Below are 21,759 nucleotides of genomic sequence, written 5' to 3'. Positions count from 1 at the left end.
TATAAACAATCATCAACCCTTATTCTACTCATCAGTCCTTGTTCTGGCTCAGTTCTGCAGTCCTTTCTAATGCTGTTACAAGTGAGATGGAGTTGAGTGATTCTTGCAGTCTCACAGGGTGACTCAAAGCCTCCCCAGGTCCTGCAATGTGCTGACTTGAGGTACAAGCCACTCCAAATGCCTTGCAGGGGACCTGGGGATGCCTGAAGCATTCAACAGCTCAAAGATTTGTACCATATGTACAACAACTATAGAGCTTTTTTCTGTATGAAGGAAGTTGTAACTTACCAACAATTGTACGTCCATCCCCTCCTAATTTCACTCGGAGAGGGTTGCCTTGGGAGTCTTGGAGGTATTTTCCTTCAGCATTTAACACTAGCCCTCGGTCAAGATCTACAATCTAAAAGCAATAGATGGACTCAAGTTTAGCTAACCCAAGAGGAGGTGAAATGAAATTTCACAGCAACAGAAATCCTGGGGAAATTCAGACACTAAGTGTGATGTTCAGGAATAGCTACAACACACTGGAACTTTTAAAACTTATGTATAGTAATCAGTGAAGTACAATTGCTGAAGAAAGCAGATTCCCAGGAACTGGGGTCCAGAGCTGCACAGCCATATTCATATCACCTACTGTAGCTCTCGTGTGCAAATGAGCAAATCCCTTGATCTTCTTGGGCTGCACCACTCCTAAGGTGAATTCCTGTAGTACTGATTTCAGTATGACGCTGAGCCATTTTGAAGATGGGATTTAGAATTATGTCTAACTAAAAAAAAATTAAATGTCAGACTGGTTACTTTAGTTTGAAATGGTAGTGAAAACAAAGTAGCTAAGATTTTAATTGGGATAGGAGACTGAAGAAAAGCCTCTGTCTCGTAAAGCAAATATGTCTGAGAGCTTGGACTGAATTCCAGAGCTAACTGAAGTTAAAATTCAGCCCTTTTTGCTATTTCAACCCAAAATAGCTGAACTTTATGCTGTTTTAACCTGAGGTAACAGACACTCAGCCACAGAACACAAAAATGCAAAAGGTGTTAAGTACTCTGAGGAAACTGGGAAGGAGACAGAAACAGCGATTCCAGGTTGGCAAGACAGACTTACATCTGGTGCTGAGAAAAAGACTACAGCAGGAAGGACAGCAGATTATGAGATCAGTCTGTGAAGCCCTCCAGGCACCAGATTTGGCATAGATCCTCTTGCTTTGCAAGGTGTTCATCCTGCTAGCAGCAATGCCTTCCCCTCACAAGGCAGAGAAATGTCCCATGGCATTCCAAGGACCTTCCTAACCCACTTCCTGGAATCCATTTGAAGGACTTTGGGTATCCTTGTCAAAATGCCTCCCTTGAATGTGACACACCTGATGCACTTTTTAATGTTCCTCTAATGAAAAGGGTAAGACTGAAGTGGCCATAAAATAAATGTCTTATGCCAGCTGCAAGCAGCTCTGCTGATGCCAGGGAGGCTGATCACAAAATCCTGCTGCTCAGCTCTTGGGAAAACATGCAGGAAGCACCAGTTCCTTCCCTTGCTTTCCTTGGTTAAAAACTCATTGTAAAGGATGTTAAAAGACAATGTATGGGCATGTACACAGCTTGTGGGACTTTCCTATCAATGGTATCAGAGCTCTTCTGCATAAACCTTGGGAAACATGAGGAAACAAAAATCTACGTAAGTGCATTTAAAGCATTGTGACAGTTATGGAGGCACTTTTTATTTCAGAAGTCTTGCTCAGGAGCTTCTATCTGGAGTGAGAGTCTGGGAGAAGCATTGCTGAGCACATCTTTAGCACAGCAGCTATTCCAGGCAATCTCCACTCACAGTGCACAGCAAAGCGCCCACTGTGTCAAGAGTCCCCAGGTCACTGGGGAGCACAAATCTCATTGATTTTGATGAAAAGCTGTTTGTCTAAATTTAACAGGAGTAATATTATAGTTTAAAATTCAATCCATCAGGCTGAATTTAAATTTAAAATGTTAAAATAACAAAACCCAGAATTTGTCTTTAGATTTCAGTGGAACAGTGGAAACTAAATCACTAAGAATAGCTTCACTTTAAAGCTGCATTGACTGAGGGCACTGCTTGCCTGTCTTTTCTTAATGAAAATACAAATACAATAAAAGGTCAAAACATCTTGAATTTAGAGAGAAGGTCACCCTACCCACTTTGCTCCTTGAGGGCCATTGATTACTTTCTGTCCGCTTGGTTTTCCATTATTACCAGGAATTACTTTACCATTTCCATTTCCGTTTCCATTTTTCATTGTAAGATTTGGTCTGCCATTATAACCTGAAACAGGGAAGAAAACACACTATTCTGAAGAAAGCTGTGCAACCTACAAGCCATATTTTAAATTGCAAGTAAATGCATTTTCTGGCTGATCTGAGTATAAACAAGAACAGAAAGAGGCCTCACTACACTCCACAAACTAGGCACTCCACTTCTTCTTGGAGCAACTGTTGTGACACTGTCAGATTTTTGCAACTGACACGAGAATCTGAAATTGTTTTTCTGAAGAGGTTAAACACTCATTGTTCATCTCTATCCTGTTAATTTGGTCTATTTTTTTTTTTTAAGAAAGCAGGGCAACATTTCTTCATGGCACTACAGTCATTAAAATGTTTGTGATCTTTGTAAATGATCTTTCAGACATGGGATGAAGAAAGAAACCATTATTAAACACAACCACTTGTTCAATTATATCCTTATACAAAGCTGTAGTGACAAACTGAAAGGAGAGGGCATAGGAATTATCTCTACTCCTCTATTTTTAACTTGTAAAATGAAGGAATCTCCTTCTCTAGCTAAAAAACTACTGCTAAACAGAAGTACAGCCATGTCAGAAGTGGAGAAGCAGTAGCACTGAGCTGTAGGCACCCCAGCTCTGAAAGGGTAGCAACTTTCACATCTTATCTCAGAGACTTGCTTCCAGAAAAATATAATGGGAAAAAAATATAGACTGGGAAAAAATTTAACTGAACGCTTGTTGGCTATAACTTCACTATTTGCATTGCTAGTAGTAACCTTAAATAACCTCCGTACAGAAATCTGTTATTTTTTTCAGTCATACATCTCATCCCCCATGGTCTCTCAGGGTCTACTCAAGTCTCAGGTCATTCAAGGTCTACTCCCACCTTAAAGCTCTTTAAGCTGGTGAATCTCTACACAACACTGAGTCTGACTAAAGCATATCAGATGCAACAGCCCAGATTTACAGTCCTCATTGTGTAACAGGAAGGCCACTTCAAACCAAACATTACTACCTACAGAAAACACAGAAGGTATTTACTAAAACATTCAGGTCACTAAATACTATTCATTGGAGGGAGAAAATGTATTTCTACCTAGCAAGGTCATGCATTGAAGGGAGAAAAGGTATTTCTACTTAGCAAGGTCACTGAGGCTGTCAGGGATTTTCCATAGGTGACATGAAGAATAAATATCTTGATCTGTAGTGGACCCTCTATTCTACTAGGTCTGCAGATATTCTGCCAGAAACAAGCCTCTAACTTTTGGGGAAATCACAGCCATAACGGTACTAGATGGTCTGGCTGTGATGGACAACAGGTATAGGCAACAGGTATGGGCAATCCTGAGCTGCAGGTTAGAAAAAAGAGGAAAGTGACTTAAAAAATCATCAAAGAAAACACGGAATGCCAGGGCATCATGAGGAAACACTTCACTGTCTGGCATGGGCAAGGTGGTACTATGGAACCTACAAAGGTCTTTCAGCTATCCATGATGAAGAGCTATGTACCTGAGAGGCTGGCATATTCTGAGTACAAATGAGCTTTCAATGAGCATTTGGTGAAGTCATTGCTCAATAAGGAACTTTTCCAATTTAGCACCTAACTCTGTCACCCTCTTTGCGGATCATGGGATCCTGTGCAGATCAGACCACAGGAGAAAGGGTCTGGGGCACCACGTTACACCAAATAGGCAATGTCCTCAAGAACTGGGCTTCCCAGCTACCACCAAAATAAAAAGCAACACATTATACTAAATAATTGAACCTGTATCCTGCTGGAGGACTTTTTATCTAACTGCTGACTCTAGGAAAAACACAATTAGTGACATTAGTACAACAAAGGCAGGATACCTGGTCTATAAGGAGGTCTAACAAATTGGCGCTGGGAAGGGCTCCCTAGCCTGGAGTTCAGTAGTCGCTGACGAGGAGATGAAGTGGAAGAAACTGCTGGAGAAATGGTGTGTGTGGTGGTAGATGCAGAAGAACGTGGCCAGACAAAGCTTGGTTTAGATGGGGTATGTTTGTTAGAGGACTGAGTAGTCTGTGATGCTGTGGCAGAGCTTTTTGGTGATTCAGGAGGAGCCATTTTTAATATTGAAGGTTTTTTCATCTCTTCTTCTTCAGAACTTACTTTGTGAGGTAGAAGAGTGTCCATAGATTTTCTTTTATTGCTAGCAATGTCTTCATATACATTTTTGTTACCTCTAGAAACAGAAGGGGACCGTTTTGCAGCCAAAGATGTGGGTTTCTCTTCCATTTCTTTCTGATCATATTCACTGTAATAATCATCCTCTTCATTAGAAACTGACTGATGAGATTTAGATGAAGAGGGGGAAGGAACTTTTTGAGGAAGTTCAGTGTTAGACATTTTTGAGGGCAACAAGCCCTTTTTTTTGTCTGTTTGGGATGCTGTTCTTGTAGCAACTACTGAGCGAGTAGGCAACGAAGGACGAGTTTGTCTCAAAGTGTGTGACAGCCTTTGATTATACTGGCTGTCTTTTGCTGCATCACTGGCAGAACTGGAGTCTGGCTGAGTGTGTTTTGGCTTGTAGGAAGGTACCTGAGAACCTGTCTGCTGTTGCTTTGATTGAGACGAACTTGAGCTTCCCTGAGAGAAAGAAGCAGATAATCCCCTAGAAGAGGACACCTCTTTAAGAAACACAGAGTGCCTGCTTGCTCTGTCACTGCCTTCTGTTTCATCCTCATCATCCTCTTCCTGCAACTCTTCATTACTTTGGGATGAGACGGCGCGGTGGGATGGGAGGCGCCGGCCCCTTGAATGCAGGATGGAAGGACTGGTTTGTGCCCTCTGTGGAGGCTCTGAGTGGGAGGTCTTCTCCACTGGAAGACGAGAAGAGAGTGTCTTTCTAGGCAAAGACTCGCTTGGTTTTGATCGAGCAAGCTTTTCTTTTACCTCTCGATTGCCCTGCTCTTCAGGTTTGGATTTGGAAAGAGAAGACTGCAAATGAGAATGATTTTCTGGAGCAGCTGTTTGGCTTTGTTGTTCTTCTGAGTTAGAGCGGGGTGATTTTTCACCATGTGCCTCTCTGGAGCGAGAATCAGGACCAGGATTTCTTCTCTTGGAATAGATTGCTGAAGAAGACTGCCTGGAAGAGGGCAAAGAAGGAAATAAGGGGTTTTCCTCTTCTGAGTCCTCCCTATAATTCTTATCAACATCCTTTCCATTGGATTTGGCACTGGTGGAGGAGCGAGAGTGAGGTGAAGTGTAAGCAGGAACAGCAGACCTTGATGAACCTGCCGCCGCAGCTGATTTTGAATCCTTCCATGTGCGGGAACTGGCGCCTGAGGATAGCCTTGTTTGCTGTGACCTAGAACTTGGCTGTTCTGCTCTGTCCTCTGCTTCTTCACTGTCAAACTCATTATAGCTATTAGGAGCGTGGGAGTCTGCTGATTTGGAAGCAGGTTGGTGTGAATGGCCTAGAGAGCCAGACCTACTGCGATGGCCTGAGACAGCCTCGTGAGAGACAGCAGACTGCCGACTCGATGGCGAGGCCTGGCGACTGGGGTCTGAGGCTTTAGGAGACACTTTCACCAGCATGGGGTCAGGCTTGCCCTCCACATTACTCACAAGACCATTACTTTTGGCAGGCAGAGGCTGGGAAGAGGTTTTAGAAGGCACATTGTTGTTGCTATGCCTCAACTGTTTGGTTTCATTATCTGTGTATCTGGGAACGGACGAGGCAGAAGAGTGTTGTGCTGATGATGGTAACAGTGCTGGTGGCTCACGTTCCTCTGTGCTCTTCTGGCTTGACACCTCAGATGTGTGGGTTTGGACAGACATCCTTCCTGAGGCAAGGACAGGGTGGATTGGCCGACTAGGGGACAAGGGTTTAACATTCCTCCTCTGATCCTGGGCTTTCGGCGGTGACGTTGTAGCTTCCTGGGATGAATCACGATCATCTGTCACCTCAGTGGATTGGAGGTCAGATTCCAGCTCTCCTGTCTTTCTAGAAGGTAACTGAGATTTACTTAGGACTCCTCGAGTCAAGATTTTGTTCTTATATTCAGAAAGAAGACTCTTTTTATCACTAACACTAGGTGAATGAACAGGCAGCTGCTTAGAAGAAGGTGACAGCTGGGCTTTTGAAGAAACAGAAGAACTTTGAGAAGGAGATAAGCCAGCATTCCCAGTCTTTTTAGCCTCTGAATTATCTTGGATATTTGTCTTTTGCTGAGCAACTGAATCCTCAGGAGCAGCTAGAGGCAAAAAGAAAAGTGTTTATTCACAACAATAGAAGATTCATAAGAACTGATCAAAAGCAGAAAACACCCAGGTAGCAAGAACAAAACTTAAGAGAATATGGGACAATAATTATTACTGCATTAACCAAGCTGTGGAGTCCAGCCAAGATAAATTTTGGGTTGTAGTAAGGTACCTATGTGGAATTACTGTAGCTTGGATAAAACTTAGACCAATTAAAATCAAATATCTAAAATCAGGAACTGCAACACCATTTCAGGGGAACCAAATCTTCAGGAGAATTTAGGCATGTGGATGACATGGTGCTGCATTATCCCACGTTAGGCTGTGGCCCATCTTTTTAGCTAACCCAGCAAATATTCTGTCCCTACAACAGTAACTTTTTGTCAAGAGCCAAACACAAGGAGTAGTATCTAAGACACTAAAGTGACTTTTAAGAGTGGGAGCTGTCAGGAACAGAGTAGTCAAAACCCCAGAGCATTGCACTCATTGGTTTTTGGATAACAAGAACACATAGTGTTGTCATAGATTATGGCATGCATTTATTTAAGAGGCTAAAATGTCCATAAAAATGACTTTTTGCATGCTGCAGAGTGACAAAGACTTATTTGGGCAATATAATGATGAAAAGAGCAAGCAAAAACAATACCAAGGAACTCAAATCCCACAGGTCAGACAGAGTGCAGAGGAGTTGAGTCAGTAAGAATTAACACAACTGGGACCAAGGCAAGAGTAGGTGAACTACAGCACTGCTTCATGGCTTGGTGCTCACCTGCTGGGATGGCGACACTGAAGGCTTTTGACTGAGGACCCGGTCCCCTCCTGTTTGCTGCACGAATTTTGAATATATAGCGCTCCCCAGCCTGTAGACCATCTATTATGGCTGATGTTGTAGCTCCAGAGTAGGTGATGGACTTTGCTCCAAATGGCTTGAGAGCCGGGGCGTATGAAAGAATGTATTCTGAAATGATTTGGCAGACGGTTGGAAGGAGGAAACTGAAAACAGTCCTGTTTCCAGCGGACAGACTGTATGGGTAGGATGAATTAGAACGTGCATTACTAAAATTAATACACTGGCAATGCACGCCGAGTCAACAGCTGGAGTATAAAGACATGAGAGAGAGATACACGTATATATGTAGGTTAAGTTGAATATTTGTTCTTATTCAGAAGAGATACTTCTACCAGAAAATATCAGCACTGCAGATTTGCCAAATGGTAGCAACATCACGTCTGTCCAACAAATTCTAAATATGACACACTGTGCTTAGCCAGAGCTAGGGTCAAACACCACGGCAGAGAGAGCAAAGCAAGGTCTGGTTGCCACCTTGAAACTCCCCCTGCTCTCACCTTCAAGTTTTGAATTACTGTGATACCTGTGCTCTGTCTTAGCTTTCTGTGTTGAGAGAAATTTCTCCCCTATAGGAGCAAATCTGGGCATGAAGAGGAATCTTCCCATTACACTCCCAAGAAGGGCAGGTGAAATGTCAGATATGTGCAAGCTCTGTTTTCTTTTCAAATCCTCTGTAAGAGGCACAGGTATCAGACAAAACCAGGGTTTTGATAATAAATTTCATGGGCTGCCAGCTTTCTGTCTCTACACAAAAACCCACAATAATACCTGAGGAGCCACAGTGCCACAATGAGAAAAATCTAGAATATAACGGCATCTTTTTTTTTTTTTCTGAAAGTGACCCCATATTTATTGTGTTAAGAAATAAGGCATGCATAGTTCATCAAAATCAAGGAAAAATCATTGATATTTTATATGCAAATAAATTTAATGCTCCACTGAAAAACAAATCAAGGTATCGGAAGACACGAATCCTTTTTCTTTGAATCTTTTTTCTTTTCCTTCTTTTTACACAGGCATTTCTTCCATGGCAGAGACACTGGTGTAGCTTCTGATAACTCTTAAATGACTACTGGAGAACACTGTGTCCCATTATTTTAATATGTGGTATAAATACAAAAAAGGACAGGATTGAAAAACAAAAGGATCAAAAGAAAAAAATTCCTTATTACCACATGGTATCAAAATGACCATGGAATGCTAACTCAGTGATTTTATTTAGCCAGTAAAAATATCTTGTCATTTATTTAGTTTAAAAATAAGACATCTCCTGTACACTTCATACTCAAACAATGATATATTAGATGTGTATAAGCATTCAGCCCTTAAATATTAGGTATCTTTATTACCTTGGATGAATGATCTAATAAGAATGCAGACAAAACTGCACAAAGGGCTACAGATTGGTCAAAATTAGGAGCAGACTTCAAATATCAGATAATGTCCCTGCATGACCCTTCTTACAGAAATAATGATTCTTGGACACAACTGCAGCTCCATTGAAGTAATTGGCAAGACTTCTACTGACTTCAAAAAGGGAAGGAATTCCACCACTGTCCTGAAGAACACATAAAGCAGGTCTTGCAGACACGGTGTACCTCCCTCCAGGCCAATGATTTTTCAAATCCTGAGATGCTGTAGTGCTGATAAGGGACCTCCAACAACTTGTGTAATTTGAGAACACAATCTCGTTAACCACTGAAGAACAGGAGGCTAAAAAATCAGCCTCATTTTCAGAGGGAAACAGGGAAAAATCCCAGAAAGAGCTTTTTCTTTAATTCTATGCAAATCTTAGCCAACTGGCAAACTATCTTTATGACTATGTCCAATAACATTATAGTACACAAGATTTATGCCTGAGATCTTCTGAAATCAGATTTGTGTTTGCTTCTTAAGCTGAGGATTTCCTTCCATGACAAACTAGAAATAAAACACAACATAAACTCACTCACTTTCTTGGCAACTAACCAACTTTTTCCTCTCCAACTAATTCTTTAAAATCTTTCCGGAAACTTCCTTCTTGAGCCTCATTTTGACCTGCCTATTAATGGAAGAAGAGATAAAATGTGCATGCATGATACCCCAGGAACCTCTGTGACATGCCAGGCAGACAGTGACAGTGGCTTCTCAGTGGCACTGTGGAGACACTGGGCTGGAAACATGAAAATCTTGCTTGGGTTTAATCAAGTGAAAGAATTCTGGCACAGCCAAGGTTCCAGCTTACTGCAGGGCAGCAGTCTGCCTTTGAGAACAACAGCTCCTTGAGGGAGTTAGAAACCAACAGTGAAGACTCACCTTTGACTTTTCCTTCACTCTCTGGAAGAGCATCCCAGGATGCTGCTACAGAGGTTGGTTTCCCCTTTAATGGCCAAACATCCAAATTTTCAGGTGCGCTGGCAGGAGCTGGGAAACAGCCATACACAGAAGAGGCAAGTAAGAATCAGCACAGCGTACACGTTTTGCTCCATAGCAGAGATTCCTATACAGCTACTTCAAAGATAAACGTGAAGAGTATGCATGGCTCAGGTCCATGCTTGTCTCTGTCTCATCTCTCAAAGATAAATGTGAAGAGTACACACGGCTCAGGTCCATGCTTGTCTCTGTCACATCTCTCTCTCAGACTGCCATAGCAAAATTTTATTCCATAATTTTAAGAAAAGGAAGTCCGCACAAGACTGCTAAGTGGCTTAGCCAGAATGACACAGTAATTTGTTTGTTATGGAGCATTTCCCTGTACCAAAGGGGCCTGACAGCTTCTCCATGGTGGAAGGAGGATTTTAATTTGCTGTCCACAAAGAGGAATGGAAGCCAGGTTGCCCTTCTCAAAGGAAGGGGCACATCTAGCTGCAGGGGTCCAAGGTGCTGAACCATCCCACAGAAATACCTAAGCCACTTCCCCTTGTTCTCCTTGCACCACAAGAGCAGCTGAGTGCGCTCTCCTGGTGTGCTTCACTACCACAGGGATGCAGGCAGCAGCACTGAGGCCTTTCCCACACTCTCAACCCTCTGCTGCCCCAAGCAATCACTTGGGGCTGGCTTTCCCTCAAGTCAGCCCTGTTCCACAGCTCAAACCCTATGCCTTGTGTTAGCCCGAGGACCCTCTGAATGCATACCTGCCTCTGGGGTCCGCTGGTAAACGGACACGCTCCATTTGCCTTCCTTTTCTCCCTCCAGGATCTGGATGGCAAACTCGTACATAGTGTCTGGCAGCAGGTTCTCCACCAGTGCCCGCCGGTTGGGCACCTGCTTGTAATCCCACCTTGCCGATTCCCCCTTTTCCCGATAGCGAACATTGTACTGCCTGGCACCAGAAACACAGGAGAAGGAAAGTGAGCATGTGGGAGCCCAGCAACAGCAGAACCAGAGTAGGACAGGGATGCTTTGCCCTCAAGTAGCCTGCTGGGGCTTAGGGAGGAACCTCCAAAAGTGCAAACAACAAAGTACCAACAACAAAACCCTGCATGCTTTTTTCCTTTCTCTAATGGAGTGTGATTGCTTTCACCCCAAAGGATGGATTCTCCAAGATGGCTCTTTCAAGATTCTTATTCAAAAATGAGCCAGGCATACTGGGAGGTTCCACACCACTATCTCACTGCCCCGTGGCCATGAGCACGGCTGGACTGCTGGCAGGCCCTTGCTCCCAGAACAGCACCAGTGGCTCAGTTCCCATCTGTCTGCCTAGATAACTGCTTCCACAACGAAACAGAGAACATTTAAAATTACTAGTTTTCCTACTGTGACTCTCAGGGCACTTCAGCCCCAGTTTGCACAGCTCTTCAGTGCTCCCAGGCCGAGCAACACAATCCAGTGCTTTCAGATCTTTGGCAGTTTCCAGCCCATTTCCTTGTTTGTTTTGGTCTCCAACTGCTGCAGCATGCTGCCACAAGCCAAGATCTCACTCACAGGAGCCCCAGCCTGCTTAGCATCAGCTGCATGGGGTTCCTGGAGGGTCAGAGGATGCAGGGTGCAATGATGGGTGTCTTTCCCACTGCAGTGATGTGTCTTTCCCACTTCACCCATGGTCATCTCGAAGCTGTAGTCTGTTTTGACAACTCAGCCCAACACCTCACCTCTGCAGGCTGTGCCTTGTCCCCCACTCCTTCTTTGCCCATGCATCTTTGGGGATTTGCTGGCTATGGTGGTATACCAACACTGGAACGGCCAAATAAATACCAGAGCTGGTGCTGGCAACATTTCAGAAGAGAGGTAAACCCCTGTAGTACAACACTCACACAGGTCTCTAAATTCTAATGAGCAGGGCACTAGGAGGCAAGCTAAATTTTTCTCATAACCAACAGCAATTAAATGAATGCAAAAGCATTCAGTAGAGCATTGGCAGCAGTTCCCCTTCAGCACCCATTTAAAAACCCAGGGCTAAGTACCTATTTGCTGCAACCTTCCTCTTTTCATACAGTGGGTCTGTCCAAGTAACAAGCACAGACTGAGAGGACATAACTCGAACAGTTATGTCTTGTGCCACCTCCACCTCTTCCTCCTCTGAAAAGGCAAAACAGAACAGCATTCATTAACAACACTGGAGTTCTCATTAAAAATAGCAAATGTCTTCAACTGATGCAATAATATTCACACAGCACAGTTGATTTAGAAATACAGGTGGGAGTAGAAAACTAATTGCATTGATTACTGATGGTATTTAATGGAAAAGTAATTTATTTTGTTAGCTGTGTGCTGGCAAGACTACAGTACTAATACATTCTACAGTCCTTCAATATTCTATTTGTCCCCAAACTGTTACCCACAGCAAATGTTTTATAACATACTGATATTCACCATCTGCAGCAAATGCACTGCTAGAGGTACCTGGAGAGGGGAAATTTTTTCTTAAAGAAAATGCTGAGATTTTAAAATCAGGTTTCATTTTGAAGGGCAATAAAACCTTCTTCAAAAAAATTTTTACAAGAGAGAATTAGTGTCTATTTAATGTTTTTGAGCGCTTCAAACAGGTTGTTTGAATTCAGCTTTAATTTATTTTATGGTATACAATAAAAGAAATTTAAAAATAATTGAAGTGGGATGTTTTGACATATCAGAGTACCTTTCACAAATAATTTACAAAATTTTAAAATTAAGTGAAACTAATTTGATATTTTGAGGTTTTTAATTTTGATAAGGTTCCCTTTTCTATCTGTCCATCACAGTTGTTTTAGTCTAGTCTATCTACTGGCTAATGAGATTTATTACTTTTCCTTACTAGTGTAATGGCAACTATTTCCAAGGCTCCCAAAGGCACAGAATGTACAAGGCACGACCTTCCAGACAGAGTTTTATAGACAAGTAACATTGGAAAAAATATCGATGTCTCAGGAAAGGAAAGGAGCCAGTAAACTCTGGAGGATGATCTCAGTCCCTAGGGATCTTAGTCATATATGACTGAAATTCAGGGAGAGATTGCCCTTCTCTTCAGCAAGAGAAGGGCATTAGCCCAAAACCCAGCACTGCCTACGCAAATGGCAGACAGCAGGGAGGCACATTCCCCCCCTTCCAAACTGGTTTTTAATGCACAGGGTTTTCAGACAGTTCCAGGTTTTCCATGCCAAACAGCTACCATACAAAATGGCCAAGAGGACCCATCTACTACCCACAAGTAGCTTAGGGGGCCTATTGGCAAAGTTTTGCAATGGGAGCACCTGAAGAAAGAAAGTGAGCATGAGAAAGGAAAAGGTATGAGATGGGATTTCAATACAGTTCAACCACAATTCTCAGTTCTGGCATAGGTGTTTGTCACCATCAAAACCTCCTAAACACTTTGCCATTCCCATGCCACTCCCATCACAGTGTGAGGGGGTGAGAAAGCACACTGGCATGGAGATGATTCAGAATCTCAGTCATCCTTTTTAACCGTGGCAGCAGCATGCAATCACTTCTTTCCAATGTAAATGAAAACTTTTGCTGGGTTGATGCTTCTGGTAATCAACCCTTCAAAAAGGGGATATAGATCTGAGAGAAAGAAGGCATATCATTTGGGGGGGGCTGGCTTTGATTTAATCAAGTCTTCTCATGCAGTTACTGCAATGCGTAACATTTGCCAGTAGATAGAGAGGAGAAGATAAAAGAAAAAAAAAATTAACAGGACCTCAGAAACTCAACCAAATACAAAATTGTATTATTTTATTAATCCTGCTTGAATTAGAGAATTAGAGACACCCATCAAGCTCTTTACCACAAAGAGAAAAACTCTAGCACCAAAAGACTTTCCGTGTAAAAATCACAAAGCTATCTCTTTGCATCCAATTGTCTCCACTCATTGACAGTAGATGTGAAAGAAACATACCTGTGACTTTTCTTTTAGTTAAAGATGACCTATAGACAGGTTGGCTCCTTCCTTGTGAGCTCCTTGATGGTAGTGAAACCACATGAACTGATTCAGAGGCTTTGCATGCAGGGAAAAAACAGAAGGTTTCCTGTAACCTTTTTCATTTATAAGAAAGAATAGATTTCAGAGTGGTCCCACCACATGCAAGCAGAATCTGAGCTATGGCTCTTCTCTCCACCCTTTCCCTCTGGTGTTAATATAACAAACTTGCACATGGTGTCTCTTTAACATAGCATCAAGTTCTCCTACAATTTCTACACAATTCTCTACATAATGCCCTCACTCTGCTAAGACACAGGACACAATTATAACAAGTGTTTTCATTTATAGGAAGAAGGGTTTTTGATACCTAGGACAGCACATGATCTGTGCTCACCTGGCAGCTGCAGGGGACTACAGAAGTGTGCTAGCTAAGCCAGGCGCTATCAGAGAAATTTCACTCACCCAGTTTCCTTGCTTCCTGGTTTTGTCGCTCTTGTGGCATCGGAGCGTAGCTCATCCTTCGGTTGCTCTCTCCATATCCACGGGGATAGCCTTGCGATCTGCTGTGTGGACCCCTGAAGCCTGCTCCATAGGGGGGTCTCCACCGAAAAGGTACCTTGCCATCTGGAGATTGGGCTCGTGCTCTCAGAGGTCTGCTTGGCATGCCTCTCTCTTCACAAAATAAGCAAACACACCCACAAACCCCATGAGAGTTACTATGGAGCACATGATATCACATTCCACATATGTCTGTTGGAAGCACATCTATGAAGATCAGAACAAAGGGCATAATTTTACAGCTTTTTCATTGTTTCTATAAAACCAAATTGGAGAAACAACAAGATTTCCAAGCGGGATGTACAATACTCAACAAAGCCTTTTCCCAGGACCTTCAGACAGACTGGTGCAAGACCTTGAAAGTGAAAACATACTGTAATACAAGGACTCCTGCCAGAAACTGGGGATGTCTTGAAGTTTTCCTTTTAAATCTTGTCCATTTTCTTTTTTTAAACCCCTTTTCCCCACTTCAGGCACACCGGTACATTATTTTTTTGGGAAGAGCTAAAGTTCAGTGTAAAATGAAGCACAGAGCAGTTTTACTATTAAAAATAGGGTTTTTTTCTCCTAAACCTATCTCTAATTGTTCTGTTCTCCAACAGAGGCATATCTAAAATGTCTTTCTGCACATGCCTTCATTTCTGACTTCCCAAACTCCCATTATATGATCCCTTGAGCACTGTAAAAGGTATCTCATGCAAGTTGGGTATTTTTTAACATTTGCTCAGAAGTTGACAGCGTTCTTTTAAGCAGTCACACTGGTTCAAGGCTTAACAGCTCTTCTAGTGAAAAAAAATTTGCTAGTATCCAATCTAAACCTCCTTTTGGGCAACTTCAGACCATTTCCTCTTGTTCTGTCACTTGCAGCTTGGGAGAAGAGATTTACTCCCACCATGTTACAACTTCCTTTCAAGCACTTGTAGAGATTAACAAGGTTAATCTGAGACCTTTTCTCACCTATTCTTAGCAACTCCAGTTCCCACAATGTTCCTTTATAAGACCGGTGCTCCAGAGCTTTCCCAGCCTTGCTGCCATTCTCTGGACTTCCCCCAGCACCTCAATGACTTTCTTGTAGTGAGTGGCCCAAAACTGGACACAGAACTCAAAGCAGCTGAGTATCACCAGTCCAAGTGCAGAGGTATGATCCCTTTCCTGGTCCTGCTGCCATGCTATTTCTCATACATTTTCCTCAATTCCAACCCAAACCTCCCAAACAGCTACCTGCAGCTGGTGCCCAGCATTACAGGGCTACATGTGCTTTGCTCCCACCAAGAAGTGACTTTTTGCAGCCTCCCATCAAGTAGCAGCTGGCTGCTGAGAGATGTTTCCCAATCCTCCTGTTTGTCAGATTGAGCCAGCCCCATTCCTTTAGGCTCCCACTGGAGCCCATGTGCCATTGGTAGCCACCACATCCCCAGATCCCAACATTTCTCCGGAGCATCCCAGCCCTGGCTGAGGGAAATAACACCTCCCCTCAACAAGCCACGCTCTCCCAGGTGCCTGAAGTTTTTCCAGGCTGCAGTGGAAGCACACTGTGCTGGTTTTCACTCAGCAGCCCTGTATGTTCTAGGAAGAACATTGCTTCCCCAGTCAAAGCTGCAGCTTTCATCTGCAATTAAAATAGAGAGTTGCAAGGGATGAAGGATACAAAAGGAACCAGCCTGGCCAGAAAGCCATATGGAAAGCATTCAATCTGAAACAAATGTGGTTTTAGGCAAAGAGAATTGTACCGACCCTAAGGCTGAATGCAGGGGATCATCTGAGATTTTAAAACCAGGGCTTTCCAAGGATTCAATTACTTTCCTCATGATAGCACCACACTCTACTACCATTGTTCCCATTTCACTAGTTAGCTCCAGTTTCTATTTATCATTTCTCATCACAGTTTGACCAGCAGGAGTCTGAAGGCACCCAAGATGGAGTTATCAGCAATGGTTAAAATAGCATTGCTGATAACTGCTGATCCATCAAAACCAGAGTTTTTGTGTGAAGTCTGTTCCAGGCTTTACAAGAAAGGGACTTCTCATTAAAAATGAAGAGCAGCAGCAGGAGCTTACCACAGCCTAGGAGCCATCAGTCTGGTCTGGGATAAGGCTGAAGGCCCTGACCTCAGCCACACAGGGCAAGATGAAGCTGAGTTCACACCTCCCCACAGAAGTACCTACAAAGTTGCTGTCCCACAAGGTTTAGCCATGCCAAAGGGTTGGCACTTCCCAGTCAGGACATTTCACACTCCTTAAGTCCCCAACAGAGTCACTGTCTTCTGCAGTTACAGCCCCTCAGCATCCCCTTGTCCTGGTCTCCTGCTCTCATCTTAGTTCTGGGGAAAAAAAATATGAATTTCCACAAGGAGGATAACCCTGGGACTGTAGACAGTGTACAACAAGAGAAACTCATTGTATCCCAAAGACCAGAGTTTTGTCCTCCTAGCCAGGCTTATTCATGTTCAAAAAAATCCTTCAGAACCACCACCACCACCACCAACAAAAATCACATCAAAAAATCAGAACTATCCTAAACTAGCTACACTTACTAGAGAAGGGATGGGAGGAGGAAGTAATAAATCCAATGCTTAATTTAAGTCATTCAACTCCCAGTGATGCCCCTTCCTGTGGGGATACTGAACTCCCCAGGAACAATAGTCCTAAACAGTCTTAAAAGAATTAGCTACCAAGTAACCAAGTACTTGACTGAACTTAAGGTTGGGTCTTCCTCATCTGCCCATTATTTACCCCTGTAAGCATTTTCTCTTTTGTTCCAAAACTGATTTAACAGCTTTCTGAACTTCCACTCTGGTCAAACTAAATCAACTGGTAATCATCTTCAGAACTCATTCAAAGATCTACCTGCAATTACATTAAAATAAAATGCTTCCCTATAGTCTCGAAAATGAGAAAGAGTCACTCCCTTTCACTCTCTTCAGTCTAGAAATCCAACATTACTTAGAACTGCAGGAATCTTGGCCCTAAAACTGTACAGTATCTTGGCCCTAAAAATTTAGGGCTGATTAAAGCCTTGAGACTGACTTCTCACAGATGAAACGTCCACTAGTATTGCCAAAATGTCTCTGTACTGTAGGAAAGCATTTTACAAATTATGTAAGCCCAAAGCACAAGGTCTAAGCTGAGGGTAAAACATCCTCTGAACAACCACACAAGGAGGCAGTTTGCACTTGCCAAATTATACAGATTCTTCAGAGGGTCTCATCAATTATCTAGCAAAGGAAAACACAAAATAGTTCCAGAAGAAAAGGGAAGTACTGACCCCTAGCAATCAATCTATAACTGCAGGGGAAAATATACAAGACAAACCTATTAAGGTACAAAAAGTCATTGAAATTTGAGGTCACAAAAAATCAGGCACTTCAATTTACCACCGCAAGTCCAGGTACAGATTTTTCCTTTTGCCTTCCATAGTCAACAAAAACTTTTCTACACTTTGTGCACCATAACTTCAGGACTGGAAAACTGGACCTATAAAAATGTGTTCTGCTGCAGAGATGACACATAATTTGGCACAGCCAGTAGACAACATCCATATAGTTTATAAGCAACTATCAATCTCTCTTTTACAGGCAGAAGCCTGGGAGACTGAGTACAGTGACCCAGCCATGACCAAAGTAACAGCTTGGAGGCAGAAATTGTAGCTGCTAAGAGATAACAAGTCATCAGAAAAGACCAAAAATGGTAGCTGGTAAATGAAATTTTGCAATGGACAACTTGACCAAAAATCATCAGAATTTGCATTGCAACAGCAAACTGGCAGGATTTTTGCAGCTTTTTTATAGGGGAAATGTGGTGTTTTGGTCTTTATTATTATTTTAAATTAAGTTCTAAGCATAAAATGAGACTTACTAATTCTGAACCCTGTACTTGAGTCTACTGCTGCTTTACCAGATTGAAACAGTATTAAAGGTTAAAGAAAAAGTACTGCTCAGAAGAGCAGTTCAGAAGAAAAGAACTGCTCAGTTCATTTATCCTTCTCAAAAAGCAGACTCCTGTCTTAAGAAGACTTTAACTGCTCCCTAAGCTCAACTAACTGTCCTTTGAGATAAGAACCTTGTATCACTGGCAATCTGCAATCCAATTTCAGAGCTGAGCAACTCAGTTTACAGACACCCTGTCCTTTTCCACTCAAAACCACCATCAGGACTAGAAAATACCCCAGCCAGATGCAGTTCCTAGATCTCTGAGCCATTTCTGTGGGAAACAACACTCTGTATAATATGCATTTCCATAAGTGTCCAAGCCCTACCTCATGAAGATGTCAACAGTATTTGTAGCAAAAAATGCTAGTTAATTAATGAACAAGAAAAAAGTGACACTATCTTTCAATTCCTTAGTGGGCAATTCTAAATTTATTCCATTTGTGAGGTAAGACTCTTTGTAAAACATTCATACTCATAAAACCTATTGTATTGGCCACTCCTAAATGCAACAGCTTGAGCTGTGACACTCAAGTTCAGGGCACACATGGCAAACACATCCTAGGGCAACTCTACAGGTGCCCTTTTTGGGCTGCTTGTGAGGAAAGTCAGAGAGCAAACCCCCACATCCATGTGGCAGTGTTCATGTACTGGCTGTATCATGGCCAGACCTTCACCAGGAACAAAATTATTTTTTTCAAAAATACTTTGCAACATGATCACTTCTTTCTTCTTCATGCCCCCAACAAGTGTTGTTTTCCACATCCTATCTTCCAATAGGTAAATCACTTTGTGTATTGGCTTTAAGGGTTGGGGCGATTCAGATACACCATCTTATTTTTTCACCTGATTTGAAATAGATTATGAAACAGAGTGTATTTGACAAGGTGAAAGCAGAGCTTTACCAGGAAAGCCAGGCATCTAAGATTTGCAGTCCTTTGTACAACTTAAGGCTTTCAACCGTTGTTGATTATTCATTAACAGGAAAGGAAAAATGTCATTTTACCATAACTGAAAAGCAAAGGGGAAAGAAGAATATCTCACTTTTCTCATCCAGCAATCCACACAGGGGTGGCTGCTCTCCTCCTCACCTTCACATACTCTGATGTTACCTGTCACTATATAGCTACCCCTAAGACACATAAGCAGAAAAGAAAATAAGAAAGAGGACAAACACAATATTACAGAAATATAGTTGTTTTCCACCCAAAAATTAGTGTCCCACTTTGTCTAAGTGTTACTGGATTTTTTTTAAGTTGATGGGGTTTTTTTAAGTTGATGACCCAAGCTCAGTTAAGAAAATGTGAGCAATTCACCAGCTTCAATGAGGGCTGGACTGGGGCCATCCCAAGAAGAGTTCACTCTGCAAAGATATTTCCTGCAGTGGGTGAGCCAGCTCAAACAGTGCTGATGTGGCCCTCCAAACTGCGACGTGCTGACTGCTCTAAATGCACAAGACTCTGGGATCAGTGATTTCCCTCAGACCGGCCCTGGCACAGAGCAGAACACCAGCTCTAGTGGGGATCTTCAGAGTACTGCAGCAGTTAACACGTGTAAAAGCCTAAGTATATGACCTAAGAGAAAGTAGGACTGAAATGGAAAAACAAATCCACCCTGAGGCTTACTGGGTCGGTGGGTCCCCTCGCATTTCAACATGCACTGTTAAATTTCCCCTGTGTGGGCTGACCAACTCTTGTAATGCCACTAATTTATACAGTCAGCATCAGATCTCCTCCTGGAAATAAGCTAATCAGCTAAAGCAGCAGAGGCGAGCGACATAAACATCCTTTGTTTCTTGCAGAAAAAAAGAAAAAATCGTTTAGCACATTTCCACACACTTCTGCTTGGCGCAGAAAGCAGGGACTGGAACGCTTCAGTTCCTGCAAAGCACAATGGAATCTGTGCCATAATTCACTGGGCTCTGGTCAGGAGTTTCGGGCAGAGGACCAGCATCCAGCGGTAATGTCTGATTTAAGGAAAGCAATCCATTATACATCTGTAGAGGAGTTACCTGGCATCCGGAGGACATTCTTTAAATTGACAGCGTCAACAGAAGTTTCCAGTGCTCCCTTTGAAGAGCTCTCTGAATGCTGAGCACAGTGGACCAGGGCACTTTCCAAACTCAGGAATGTAATTCTACATGATTAACACGTGTATTACGACTTAGGAAAAACCAACAGTGAGTTATCAAAGGCTTCACATTCTCCCACTGACATCAATGCACAGGCTTCCTTCTGCATCAGTGACCTCTGAAGGGAGCCCTCTGAGGCTGGGCTCTGCCTGCCTCTCACGCCCACTGGTTTTGGATGCCTCACATCTGGGCTTCTCCAGTGATCAAACCACTGTGCAAAGACCCCCAGGAACTTCACAAAGGCTGTCAGAGCACACTGCAGCCATGGCCCTGGTCTGAGGTTCCCATTCAGGGTATTGTCCAACACTTGCCTGCCTGTTCACTGAGTTGGAGGAAAGGCAGTACTGGAGTGACAACAGCTTAGGGGGTTCCTTGAGGGGATGGAGGAGGTGAAACCATCTGGCAAAGGCATGGGTTGCCCTCACCAATGGAAAGAGCTGGGGGTCTCTTTCCATTAACTTATTGGGCTATAATTGTTTGCTCTCCCTGGAGACTTCACCCTTGGTATCTTGCTCTAATCATGACGTTGCTCATCTACATCTGCTAGCATATTTATACAGCCAAAACCTTTACAATGCACATCATCAGTGACCATGTTGCTCACCAGTCAGGTATGGGCACTACAAAGAACTCCAGCACCAGAACAGATGAAGTGCACAGTCGCTGCAACCACAGGTGAGGTATGGACAACAGGTATGTGGCTGTGCACATTCCTTGGCAGGACATCCTCCTCTTGCCAGTCACCAGGAGGACAGAGCTGCCTTCTCACCCTGCTGCCTTGCAGGTGTGACTGGTTGGCTTGAACAGGCATCACAGATGATGGAAAAGCATCATTTGTATCAGTGCAACCATCCACAGCATATAGCTGGGCAAGGGTTTGCCACAGAGAAATGCGGGGATGGATTAGGGCCCACCTGAGATTCCCTCTAAAATGATAACTACAAAGGCATGGATGGTGTCTTCAGCCAGCATGACAAGGGGGTAAAATCATGGCACTTGGCAAGGGAGAACTGAGACTCAGTAAGCTGTGCTTTGCTGCATGCTCTAACCAAGCAACAAAAACTTATGGAAACAGTTCCTCCAACTGGGCCTGGAGCTGCAACAGCAAAAGCCATCCATTCTGAGCCATACAGCTCTCAGAACCCCACTGTTATAATTTTAAAACTTGCATTTTCCATCTTTCTCTTTCCACATTCTTCTCAAGAGATGCCGTGGACAGCTATGGCTTAAAAACAGCCCCTTGCTTTATTTAACATAGCTGTGCCACTACAGAATACATTTTTCACTTGTAATTGTCACCTGTCACCTGGAGAATGATATCAGTCTCATGAGCACTTAAATATGTCCCTCACCACATTCGAGTTCTTTGATTCAAGACCACATTCAAAGCTCTTCACTGCTCTCACAGCTTAAACCTTCCGAGTTCCCAGCTGAACCCTCGGTGGCACACTTTGTCTCCAACTTATTTTGAAATCCACCCCTGCTCCAGAGGTAGAGGCACCAAGTCA

At 43.1% G+C, this 21,759-nt stretch overlaps 1 protein-coding gene across 1 annotated transcript in view; it reads right to left on the bottom strand.

Annotated features, from left to right (window-relative positions):
- FNDC1 (fibronectin type III domain containing 1) overlaps positions 1–21,759 on the bottom strand; it is a 61,365-nt gene that overhangs the window by 25,066 nt on the left and 14,540 nt on the right. Inside the window, exons 2-10 of the mRNA XM_054279414.1 lie at positions 14,100–14,309; positions 13,614–13,712; positions 11,704–11,818; positions 10,435–10,622; positions 9,617–9,724; positions 7,241–7,429; positions 4,098–6,464; positions 2,160–2,287; positions 289–400 (exon numbers count right to left, since the gene is read on the bottom strand). Coding sequence (XP_054135389.1) covers positions 289–400; positions 2,160–2,287; positions 4,098–6,464; positions 7,241–7,429; positions 9,617–9,724; positions 10,435–10,622; positions 11,704–11,818; positions 13,614–13,712; positions 14,100–14,301 — 3,508 coding nt within the window. The 5' untranslated portion in view covers positions 14,302–14,309. The remainder of the gene's footprint in view (positions 1–288; positions 401–2,159; positions 2,288–4,097; positions 6,465–7,240; positions 7,430–9,616; positions 9,725–10,434; positions 10,623–11,703; positions 11,819–13,613; positions 13,713–14,099; positions 14,310–21,759) is intronic.

The sequence above is a fragment of the Melozone crissalis genome, unplaced genomic scaffold (assembly GCF_028551555.1).
Source record: "Melozone crissalis strain CALT ecotype California unplaced genomic scaffold, PUWL_Pcris_2 ptg000027l_1, whole genome shotgun sequence".
NCBI lineage: Eukaryota > Metazoa > Chordata > Aves > Passeriformes > Passerellidae > Melozone > Melozone crissalis.
This window is presented reverse-complemented; position numbering and strand designations above follow the sequence as displayed.